This window comes from Cyclopterus lumpus, chromosome 4 (assembly GCF_009769545.1).
Source record: "Cyclopterus lumpus isolate fCycLum1 chromosome 4, fCycLum1.pri, whole genome shotgun sequence".
Taxonomy (NCBI): Eukaryota; Metazoa; Chordata; class Actinopteri; order Perciformes; family Cyclopteridae; genus Cyclopterus; species Cyclopterus lumpus.
This window is the reverse complement of record NC_046969.1, coordinates 16,310,028-16,322,087: the sequence shown is the minus strand read 5'-3', so window position 1 is coordinate 16,322,087 and position 12,060 is coordinate 16,310,028. Positions and strand designations below refer to the sequence as shown.

The following is a 12,060-nucleotide window of genomic DNA, read 5'->3' as shown; positions in this document are numbered from 1 at the left end:
CAAGTCAGTAAAAGTAATTTCCGGTTTCTATATTAGATTATAAGAGAGCTGACAGCAAAATATGTAAAGCTATATATATAGCTTTACATATTTTGTCAATATAATTACAAAATATTAATTAATTAATAATTAATTAATTATAGGGCGGATTGATCGCTAAAATCTCTGTTACTGTCAAAATCTACTTTACATTTGCGTTATTTCTTTTGTTTTGAAAATCACCGGATGTAGATATTTCTTTTCAGTAGTGTCTTTCCGCGACACATAAGTGTAGAGACCATGATCGGTAGGGGACACGCCACGATGTAACTACTTGTTCCCCTGTTCTTCCACACAACTCGAGGTAGGTTGACTGACCTGCGCGTCTCTTGTAATCAGCCCCTATGATTCTTATTTAATGTAACGCTGGCTAGCATAACTTATGCAATGTGCAGCATGCATAAACTGTATTGAATAACGTTACAAGAGCGTCACTTGCCAAGCTATGGTGGACACGGATCAACTCAAACAAATCATGTTCTATTTATTCAGACTGAGTATGTCATAGTTTATTTTTTAACATTCAAAATGTAACTTGATTTATTAATGACACTGTCCAAAGTTATGTAGACAGACAAAGAGACGGCGGTTTCACTTGCCACTAAGCATGGACATGCTGTACATCGACCTGAAGAACTCCACATGTGTTTAGACTATGATCCAATGTATTGCCTGTATTCTTGACCAATGTGGTGAAGTCACTGCTTCTTTTACTTGTATATTTACAGTGTGCAATTACCGGTTCAGGATTCGTATGTTTGCTCTGCAGACAGGAGAACCACGATTGTGGACTGTGACCCGAAGAGGCTTGCGAATCTCTCAGATGAGACTGTACTCTGTATCACAGCGTTGTTTTTCACTTAAATAAATACGCTTTATTATAACTATCGATCCAAGACATCCCTTTGTCTTCAAAGAAGATTTCTGAACACAACAGTTTTGTAGTGTAGTTGCACCAATATCTCGTCATACACCAGAATATCTAATGATTATGCAAAATCACTGTTTTTTAAGATTGTTTGTTCAATTTGGATTCATTTGAACCAAAATGTATGCAAAAGCACGTCATCAATATAGCTGTTCTATTACAACAAGGAGGAGCCCCTTGATATATGGTATTAATTTTGTCGGCCTACACTTTATAACAGTGGAGCTATTGAATAATGTTTCCATAAAATAACTTACAAAATTCATAAGAAATATTCAAAATACATGTTTTCAAATATTACAGCTGTAGTACAATAAGGAGGAGCCCCTTGATATATGGTATCAATTTTGTCAGCCTACACTTTATAATAGTGGAGCTATTGAATAATGTTTCCATAAAATAACTTTAGAAATTCATAAAGATTATTCAAAATACATTTTGATCAAAATTACAGCTGTAGTACAACAAGGAGGAGCCCCTTGATATATGGTATTAATTTTGTCAGCCTATACTTTATTACAGTGGAGCTATTGAATATAATTTCCATAAATTAACTTTAAATATTCATAAAAAATATTCTAAATAATTTTATTTCGAAATTACAGCTGTAGTAAAACAAGGAGGATGCCCTTGATATATGGTATTAATTTTGTCAGACTCCACGTTATTACAGTGGCGCTATTGAATATATTTTGAGTATTTATTTTCCGGATTGCACTTTGTAGACGGTCCCTGCGTCACTGTGAATCTCTTTCCAACTTTACCAAACTTATTTTATTTGCAAATACTCACATTGCAGGAGCTGGATTTTACGAATGGATTTTATTTTGATACTAAAAAATAGTAGTCATGATATGCAATTTTCTTTTTATTTATTCGTGTTGATGGAAAATATTAATTTCACTATCAATCAACAATAGTTTAAATATAATTTAAAAAAATCAAATAATGTAAAAAAATATGTATTTGATTTCTGAAGTACACAAATACACAATTTGGCAGGTAATACTTGATTATGTATTTCAAATTATTATAAATGTACTAAAGGTTAATATGATGCTTTTGTTTTGAAAATGTATGTATGTTGTTTTCATTCAGCAATAATGTCAACAAAGCATGCCAAGCCCAACTTCAGCCACGCTCAGGTGGTTGAGACAGTGAAGAGACTCTTCAGGCTGACGCCATCAGAAATCCGCTCTCTGCCGAGCTACGATGACCAGAACTTGTACGTGGCGCCCATCGAGGGTGGCGAGTACATCCTGAAGATAATGAACTCAGAGGACAGTAAGAACCGCTCCATGATTGAGATGCAGACGTATGCCATGACTTTCCTGCACCAGAATGGACTTCCTGCTCAAACCGCCCTGCCCACCGCCTCAGGACAGCTCATGAGCCTAGAAGAAATAGGTATGAGACCAGACACACAGGCGGGACCTGAGCAACCAATGAGGTGTGCACGTATACAGACACTGAAGGCTTGGGAGGAGTAGGACTTTATTTAACTTTTGACATTATTGTACGATTTCCTTCCCACATCCCATTGATGATTTTTTTCAATAAGATTTTAATACCTTTAAAGATAAGTTTGACTATTTTCAGGCTTGGGCTAATTTCTTTGTTTTTATCATGAAAATGACTAAAGCTTTCACTCTGCAGCACACCCACATTAGAGGGTAACATGTGTCTCTCTTAGTCAAAGCCAAAGAATACATAAATAATGAGAGGCTGAGATTGAGAAAGAGATATGCTGTCACAATTTGGTGTTGTGCAAACATGCCATGCCGCAGGGCAAAATACCTGCTTTATGAGGACTATGAGCGAGGGGAATGGCTGTAGCAATAATCCTGTCTTTACCTTTGGCAGATTGCGGCTATGGCCGTCAGAAGTACCTGGTCAGGCTGCTGACTTATTTGCCTGGAACCACAATTTCCAAGGTTCCCTTAACACCACAGTTACTTTATGAAACTGGCAAGATGGCAGCCAGAATGGACCAAATCCTACAAGAGGTATAATACTAACATACCTGTGAGATCATTTACTTTTGTTTGTAATATCATCAATCGATGTGTCAACAAAATGCTCCACTATTTGAACGTTTATTGTCTCAAGAAAATACTTTAAGATTGTTTTCTAAAATTGTCTTGAGTGAGAAACATCTGCCACGACTAGTGATGTTTTGAGTTCTTTCGTCCACGTAGTTATGCTTCCTCATTGTTGCCCATGTTTGTGTTATTTTGGACTCTAATTCAGATAATATATATCATAGCGCACCAGCCCCTCACTGCTCGTTAAGCATGCTGCTTCTCTGTAAGTAAGTAAGTAAGTAAGTAAAATGTATTTGTACAGCGCCTTTCGCAGACCAGGGTCACAAGGCGCTTCATAATTACAATAAAACAATACACAGATTAAGAAGTACATACACATTTAACTTCAAAAAAGGCCAAGACAACTCAATGACGATCATAGCAGCCCCAAGGCAATTAAACAAAAGCCTTGACAAATAAAAGGGTCTTAAGTTTCTTTTTGAAGGAGTCAACAGACTCCATTGAGCGCAGGGAGAGCGGAAGATCGTTCCAAAGCCTGGGAGCAACAGCCTTGAAAGATCGGTCTCCTCTGGTCCGGAAACGGGTGCGCAGAGCCATCAGCAGATTCTGACCCACAGACCTCAGAGCCCGAGCTGGGGTGTAAGGCTGGATCAGATCATTGATATACGGTGGAGCCTGACCATGTAAAGCTCTAAAAGTTAAAACCAGAATTTTAAAATTGATCCTAAAGGAAACTGGCAGCCAATGAAGTGCTTTGAGAATAGGGGAGATGTGTGTCCTCCTATTTGAGCGGGTCAGAATTCTCGCTGCAGTGTTTTGCACTAACTGCAGACGAGACAGCTCCTTCTTGTTTAGACATAAAAATAAACTATTACAGTAGTCTAAACGTGAAGACACAAATGCATGAATGATCAGCTCCAAATCATTTTGTGACACCATTTTCCTAAGTTTGGAGATATTCCTCAGCTGGAAAAAACAATTTTTGGTCAGCTGTTTGCAGTGTTGCACTAATGACATGTCTTTGTCCAATATAACACCCAGGTTTCTTAGGCTCGGTTTAACAGACTGGCCCAAGTCACCTAGGTACTGGTTAATCCCTGGAATTAAGTCATCAGGGGCAATAACCAGTGTTTCTGTTTTTTCCACATTTAGCTGCAAGGTGTTAACACTTAGCCATTGTTTTATCTCCATCAAGCAATGAACTAAGGAATTTAGCCTCTGAAGCTCAGTCGGCTTGAAAGAGCAGTAAAGCTGAATATCATCAGCAAACATGTGGTACGAAACATCAGAAAATCTCTGGATGATTTTTCCCAAGGGGATCAAATATAACAAGAATAATACAGGCTCCAAAACAGAACCTTGAGGGACTCCACACAACAGATCTGCTGACTCTGTATTGTTATTATGATTATTTTGTTTTCAGATGAAGCACCCTAATCTTGAAGTGCTGCAGAGAGAGAAGTTCATTTGGAGTCTGTCAAATGTTCCCTGCCTGGAAGCATACATAAGTATATTAGATGGAGATCCTCTTGAAGAGGTTGTGAAGTCTGTCATTCACGAGTACAAGACCTTTGTGATTGATAAACGCTCCAATTTCCGCAGGTGTGAGTATGATAGTAACTTTAAAATATTTGCGTAAGGGAGCTGGTGAATTTAAACTCTCCCTTGCCACAGCTCATTAGCAACTTGTATACGGTCAGCAGGGATTGGATGTCACTGAATACATGAGCGATAACATATGTAGGTTCCCATTAAACAACATTGTATCTGTTCTATTTTTAAGGCATGAACCACGGTGACTTCAATGACCTCAATGTGCTTGTTCAACCCGATGAGAGGGGCGGCCACAGGATTTCTGGCATCCTCGACTTTGGGGACATGAACAGCGGCTATTACATCTACGAGCTAGCCATCGCTGTCATGTACATGATGACGGAGCACCCTGAACCGATAGAGGTGGGTGGACCTGTCCTCGCTGGCTGGGAAAGTGTCCTTCCCCTCAATGAGGCGGAGAAAGATTGTCTCTATGTGCTCGTGCTGTCCCGCTTCTGCCAGTCGTTGGTTTTAGCTCGTCACGCTGTGACTTTGCATCCGGAAAATGCAGAGTATCTGATGATTTCCTCCAAGAGGGGCGTCCACATTCTCCATCAACTGTGGGAGCTCGGAAAGGAGCAGGTGGAGAAGGCATGGTTTCAGAGTGCAGCTCAATTCAGTGACAAACCGTGAGAAAAATGTGGAAGGAAAGCTATTCACACATTTTCAACACACTCAATCCAACAAAAATGTTCTTCTCTCTAAGTAAAATAATTTCTGCAGTTAAATTTTTTTTTAAAAGTACTTCATTTTAGAAAAAATTATTTAACTCAATTGTCCTTCAGCTATAAATTCATATAATTCAGGTGTGAAGTGATGTCAATCAAATATTCTATTATTTGTATCTTCTCAAAACATATGTGCCAGGACTTTATCTGTGGATATTAAGACATATTATACATCATGGTTGGACAGTGAATGAATGTATTTGGATTATGATCATAGCATTAGGGTTATTTCTCTGATTTGCTTATTCTGACATTTTGTCTTTTCTTTTACTTCTTTTTTCATTATCCATTTTTGTAATCTTCTTTTGATTGCAAATAACCCAATAAAACTGGTTTGTACTGTGTACATTCCAACCAAAAGTCCAGTGTTGCTCATCTCTGTAGTCTCCTGAAGGTGAGACAGCTCTTCCATTGAGAGAGTCTGTCACGGTCTTGGTTTTAATTTAGTTTGTTTGTTTTATTTTGATTTTCCCTGCCTCTTCTGTCCCATGTTCACTTCACTTCCTGCCTTTGAAAATATTGTAGTAGGAATACTGCAGTGTCTGAATTACAGATTGTAAGATATTGACAAACTGCATGCAAAAATAAGTATTGATACTCACTGATAACAATGATCACGTACTGTAAAAGCAATATTAGTAAAAGAAGCATTTGGGGAAAAGTGCTCACCATTTCTGGCAACCATATCTGACTGTTAGATAAATCCTAAGGTCACAAGGGTGTATACACTCCAGAGGACTTGTTTACTGCAATGCTCCTCTATGTAGGTTGCAGACACTAAGTTGGATGTTTGATTAATTTGATTATATATTTGACAAAAAAAGCACATCAACCTAATTGTGTCTATTCATGCATTACACTTAAACAAAAAACTTTTTTGTTGACAATGTCTGTTTCCAAAATACCTTCCTATTTATTTTAAAGTTCACTATTTGTTGTCCGTAAAATATTTTTGGAGTATCTGAATTTCGAGGCAACATGTACGCTCTGTGGACTTAATTCACACTTTCTTCTAGCAATCCGACAATACTCATTTTATTTTATGCATGCAAAACATAACAGTTGAGCTTCTTGTGATGACACAAAATGACAATTATGTCTTAGTTCCCTGCTCACTATAGGGTAAACCATGAAGTGTATTATCTAATGCTTTATGTACTAAATAAACAAAAATCTGTAAACTTTAAGTGCAATCTCTACTTCAATGTTTACTCTGCAGCACACTTTATTTTACCTGCAAAGTCACAAGTCTGAATTCATTTATTAACCACACACAAGTGCAGTCATCAGGGGAACTGGAACTTGTCTTTGCAAGATCTATATCTATATTTCTTTTTTTCTCAATGTGTTGACATTTGAGACAAAACATCCATTTAACAAGCAGTGTGTCAAATATTTAGAGGAAAAGAATGAGCCAATATGAGAGCATTTTGCATCCCTTTGTAGATCACTGCTGTTTCACCAATTTCTATATTTGCAGTTGTACAACAATGTCATTCATACATTATAAGTCCAATCTGAGGAGTCACTGTCACATGTTGTACTATCTTTTATACTGTATAATGTGCAGCTCTGCTGTTTAATAGATCATTCATTTTTACAGTCTTTGACCTGCATCGTAAAACATGTCTTTGGACTACACTCGAATAACAGAAAATCTGCAAGTGTAGTTACTACTTAACCAAGGTATATAGAACAAGTGATGACTTCAAAAAGAGCATTGAAGTAGAATAAAATAAAAGTAACTGTTGCTCCTATGAATCGCCGCTCCTCCTATGAATCGCCACTCCTCCTATGAATCGCCACCTTAACGTGGTGGAGGAGTTTGAGTGGCTCAGTGATCCTGGGAGCTATGTTGTCCGGGGCGTCAGCCCCTGGTAGGGTCTCCCAAGGCAAACAGGTCTCGGGGGAGAGCCCAGACTAAGAGCGGTTCAACAAACCCTGATGATAAGCAGCCCACGGATTGTAGCCACCTTGCCCGGACAAGGGAAACCAGGGCACCCTCCCGGAGCCAGACCCAGGAGGGGAGCTCGTCGGCGAGCGTCTGGTGGCCGGGCTTTCGCCCATGGGGCCCGGTCGGGCTCAGCCCGAAAGAACAACATGGAGCAGCAGTCACCCTGTGGACCCACCACCCGCAGGGAGAATTATCGGGGTCGGGTGCTATGTAGACCGGGCGGCGGGCCAGGCGGGAGACCTGGGCGGGCCGATCGCCGGCAGCATAGACTAGCTCTAGGGACCTGGAACGTCACCTCACTAGCGGGGAAAGAGCCGGAGCTGGTGCAGGAGGTGGAGCGGTACCAGCTAGATATAGTTGGGCTCACCTCCACGCACAGCATGGGCTCTGGAACCAAGCTCCTGGAGAAGGGTTGGACTTTGTCCTTTTCTGGAGTTGCCCAGGGTGAGAGGCGCCGGGCGGGAGTGGGGATACTCACGAGCCCCCGGCTGAGCGCCGCTGTGTTGGAGTTTTCCCCGGGGAACGAGAGGGTTGCCTCCCTGCACCTACGGGTTGCGGGGAGTAAGGCTCTGACTGTTGTTTGTGCTTATGCACCGAACAGCATTTCGGAGTATCCGGCCTTCTTGGAGTCGGTGGGAGGGGTCCTGGAAAGGGCGCCGCCTGCCGACTCCATAGTTCTCCTGGGAGACTTCAACGCTCACGTGGGCAATGACAGAGAAACCTGGCGGGGCGTGATTGGGAGGAACGGCTTGCCCGATCTGAACCCGAATGGTGTTTTGTTGTTGGACTTCTGTGCTAGCCACAGTTTGTCCATAACGAACACCATGTTCGAACATAAGGTGGCTCATAAGTGTACCTGGTACCAGAACACCTTAGGCCGGAGATCAATGATCGACTTTGTAATCGTATCATCTGATCTGCGGCCGTATGTCTTGGACACTCGGGTGAAGAGAGGAGCAGAGCTGTCAACTGATCACCACCTGGTGGTGAGTTGGATCAGATGGCGGGGGACTCGGCTAGAGAGACCTGGCAAGCCCAAACGTGTAGTGAGGGTGATCTGGGAACGTCTGGCAGAGGATCCTGTCCGGGAGGTCTTCAACTCCCACCTCCGGAAGAACTTCTCACAAATCCCGAGGGAGGCTGGGGACATGGAATCCGAGTGGACCTTGTTCAAAGCCTCTATTGTGGAAGCGGCTGCTCGGGGCTGTGGCCGGAAGGTCATCGGTGCCTGTCGTTGCGGCAACCCTAGAACCCGGTGGTGGACACCGGGGGTGAGGGTAGCCGTCAAACTGAAGGAGGCCTTTCGGGCCTGGCTGGCCCAGGGGTCTCCTGAAGCAGCTGACGGGTACCGGCGGGCCAAAAGGGCTGCAGCGACGATGGTCGCGGAGGCTAAAACTCGGGCATGGGAGGAGTTCGGGGAGGCCATGGAGAAGGACTTTCGGTTGGCCTCAAGGAAGTTCTGGCAAACCATCCGACGGCTCAGGAAGGGAAAGCAGGGTCTACCCCAGGCTGTTCTCAGCAGGGGGGGGAAACTGCTGACCCGGACTGGGGACATCGTCGGGCGGTGGAAAGAGCACTTTGAGGAACTCCTAAACCCGGCCAACATGTCCCCCGGAGAGGGGGCAGCGCCGGAAGACTTTGGAGTGGATTCACCCATATCCCTGGCAGAGGTCGCTAAGGTAGTCAAAAAGCTCCTTGGTGGCAAGGCGCTAGGGGTGGATGAGATCCGCCCTGAGATGCTGAAAGCGCTGGACATTGTTGGGCTGTCTTGGTTGACACGCCTTTTCAGTGTCGCATGGGGGTCGGGAACAGTGCCCATGGACTGGCAGACCGGGGTGGTGGTTCCCATCTTCAAGAAGGGGGACCGGAGAGTGTGCTCGAACTATCGTGGTATCACACTGCTCAGCCTCCCGGGAAAAGCTTATGCCAGGGTGCTGGAGAGGAGGCTCCGACCGCTTGTCGAACCTCAGATTCAGGACGAACAGTGCGGATTCCGTCCCGGTCGTGGAACAGTGGACCAGCTCTTTACCCTCGCAAGATTACTGGAGGGGTCCTGGGAGTTTGCCCAACCAGTTTACATGTGCTTTGTAGACCTGGAGAAGGCTTTCGACCGGGTCCCTCGGGGGTTTTTGTGGGTGGTGCTGCGGGAGTATGGGGTGCCGGACCCGTTGGCACGGGCCATCCGGTCTCTGTACGCCTGCAGTAGGAGCTGTGTTCGTCTCCTCGGTAGTAAGTCAGACACGTTCCCGGTGGGTGTTGGCCTCCGCCAGGGCTGCCCTTTATCACCGGTCCTGTTCGTGACCTTCATGGACAGGATATCTAGGCGCAGCCAGGGGGCGGAGAGGATCCGGTTCGGGAGTCTCGGGATCGCCTCTCTGCTGTTTGCGGATGATGTGGTCCTGTTTGCCTCCTCGGACCGTGACCTCCAGCATTCACTGGGGCGTTTTGCAGCCGAGTGCGAAGCGGCAGGGATGAGAGTTAGCACCTCCAAATCTGAGGCCATGGTGCTCTGCCGGAAACCGGCGGATTGCTCCCTCCAGGTGGGGGCAAACTGCCTACCCCAAGCGAAGGAGTTCAAGTATCTCTGGGTCTTGTTCACGAGTGAGGGTAAGGTGGAGCGGGAGATCGATAGGCGGATCGGTGCGGCTGCAGCAGTAAAACAGGCGCTGTACCGGTCCGTCTTAGTGAAGAGGGAGCTGAGCCGGAAGGCAAAGCTCTCCATTTACTGGTCGGTCTACGTTCCAACCCTCACCTATGGTCACGATCTCTGGGTCGTGACCGAAAGAACGAGATCTCGGATACAAGTGGCCGAAATGAGCTTCCTCCGTAGGGTGGCCGGGCTCAGCCTTAGAGATAGGGTAAGGAGCTCGGACATCAGGGGGGAGCTTGGAGTCGAGTCGCTGCTCCTTCGTGTCGAAAGGAGTCAGCTGAGGTGGTTCGGGCATCTAGTTAGGATGCCTCCTGGACGCCTCCCATTAGAGGTTTTCCGGGCACGTCCAACTGGTAGGAGGCCCCGGGGAAGACCGAGGACACGCTGGAGGGATTATATCTCCCGGCTGGCCTTGGAACGCCTCGGGATCCCCCAGAATGAGCTGGAAAGTGCTGCGGGTGAGAGGGAAGCCTGGGTCGGCCTGCTGAACCTGCTGCCACCGCGACCCGACCCCGGATAAGCGGGTGATAATGGATGGATAATGGATGGATGGATGTTGTCCTTAAAAAGCTGGAAGTCCTCCCTCTGTACACCGACTGTTCTCCTTGTCGTGAGCCATTACGTCACTTTGTACTTTGTATTTCTGAGTCAGATACTCCAGTTAGTTAGCTTTTTGTTTGGCCAGTTGCAAAAGTATTGCTAGAAATAATGACACCACATTGGTTATAAAACATCACAGACCATTACGTATATATCTGACATTTTTCATTAATTTTTCTTTCATTCAAGGCATCAATACTGTCTAGTATTTAGTCGTGCATTTCTTTTGTTTAATAATGGGCTTTGAAAACCTGCCAGATCAATAGTTTTAGTACGTTCTCGTCTTCATAGCTGTGGATACAATAGTGTGTAATACTGCCCTTGGGTGGTCCTCATCAGCTCCTGCTTCCAATGGAGTCTTGACTGAAGACAAACAATCTGACCCTTTATGTGCATCTGTCATGTACTATAATTGCTGGCCAAAAGCATACGTGGCACCATTTTTATGAAAGATCTATTAAAACTCTAGTCTGCCAATCATTTTAAAAGTACTGTAAGAGCCATTTTGTTTGTTTGTGTTTTGTTGGACCTCCCACCATTAGGGGGCGTAGGGCGGCGGCTGTCAATTAAGACAGCCCAATATAATCAAGAGTAACACTAAGGCCAGGTGTTGCTTGACTGGCGTCCGACATAGGAACGGTTTGATTACCTTCATTTTTTGGTTCATGTGGAAAAGATGTACAATAGTGTAAATAAATAACCTTTCGAATTCAAACGCTGGACATTGCATCTAGTTATTACATGCGTCAAACTAACCTGGAAGCAACCATAGTGAACTTACATTGATAGGCAACGGGGTCACTACAAGTACATCAGTACAACCATACATTGATGGAAAAGATCTTCAAAGAACTCTTTCGTAAGATTGTCAATACAGCATCTCAGTACAATAAATAGCTTGCATTAATTACTCACATTGAGGACATGTCTTGACAGTACTTGGAGACAGGGTACTGGTTCTGTTGCTTCAGGCCCCTAATGTGCAGCTTGACCACTGCCATTATGACAAGGGGGACTGTGGGTCTTTCAAACAGGGTATTGGCGGTTCAATCCCCGTCCTAGTCGATGTGACCTTAAGCAAGACACTTAACCCTGAATTGCTCCCTGTATCTGTGTCTACGGTGTGTGAATGTAACATGATTGTAAGTCGCTTTGGATAAAAGCTTCAGCTAAATGAAATGTAAAAATGTATTGCAATACAAAGTAAATGATCTCAGAGTTTCACAGGAATGTTACTATTATACCTCTCGTAGGATTTGGTGCATTCTGGCTGCTGTCTTGCCAGTTACATAAAGTATCGGCTGCAGTATTACAGAAAACAGTGGTCTCTGTTAGTGATAAGGAACCTCATTTTTTCACAGCAGGGAAGTTGAAATGTCAGTTGAAGACAAGAGGTTTTTAGCCTTCATCAAATAGTTTGAACCGGTTTGACTGCTGCGCCCTGAAAGGTTCAACATAAACCTTTTTAAGGCGTGTGTGTGATCCCCTTTTCCCCTCACTTCTTCTTTATCTGTTGAGAGACG

At 44.2% G+C, this 12,060-nt stretch overlaps 1 protein-coding gene across 1 annotated transcript; it reads left to right on the top strand.

Moving 5' to 3' along the window:
* Positions 1-255: 255 nt before the first annotated feature.
* On the top strand, positions 256-5,689 carry hykk.2 (hydroxylysine kinase, tandem duplicate 2). Its single transcript, XM_034531765.1, has 5 exons — positions 256-343; positions 2,066-2,374; positions 2,831-2,973; positions 4,436-4,616; positions 4,796-5,689. The coding sequence occupies exons 2-5, from the start codon at positions 2,071-2,073 to the stop codon at positions 5,236-5,238; spliced, it is 1,071 nt and encodes a 356-aa protein (XP_034387656.1). The 5' UTR covers positions 256-343; positions 2,066-2,070; the 3' UTR covers positions 5,239-5,689.
* Positions 5,690-12,060: the final 6,371 nt, after the last annotated feature.

Coding starts and splice junctions, on each gene's coding strand:
- hykk.2 (XM_034531765.1), top strand. CDS start 2,071: ATGTCAACAAAGCATGCCAAGCCCAACTTCAGCCACGCTCAGGTGGTT. Junction 2,974..4,435: donor TGGACCAAATCCTACAAGAG/GTATAATACTAA, acceptor TTTTGTTTTCAG/ATGAAGCACCCTAATCTTGA. Junction 4,617..4,795: donor ACGCTCCAATTTCCGCAGGT/GTGAGTATGATA, acceptor TCTATTTTTAAG/GCATGAACCACGGTGACTTC.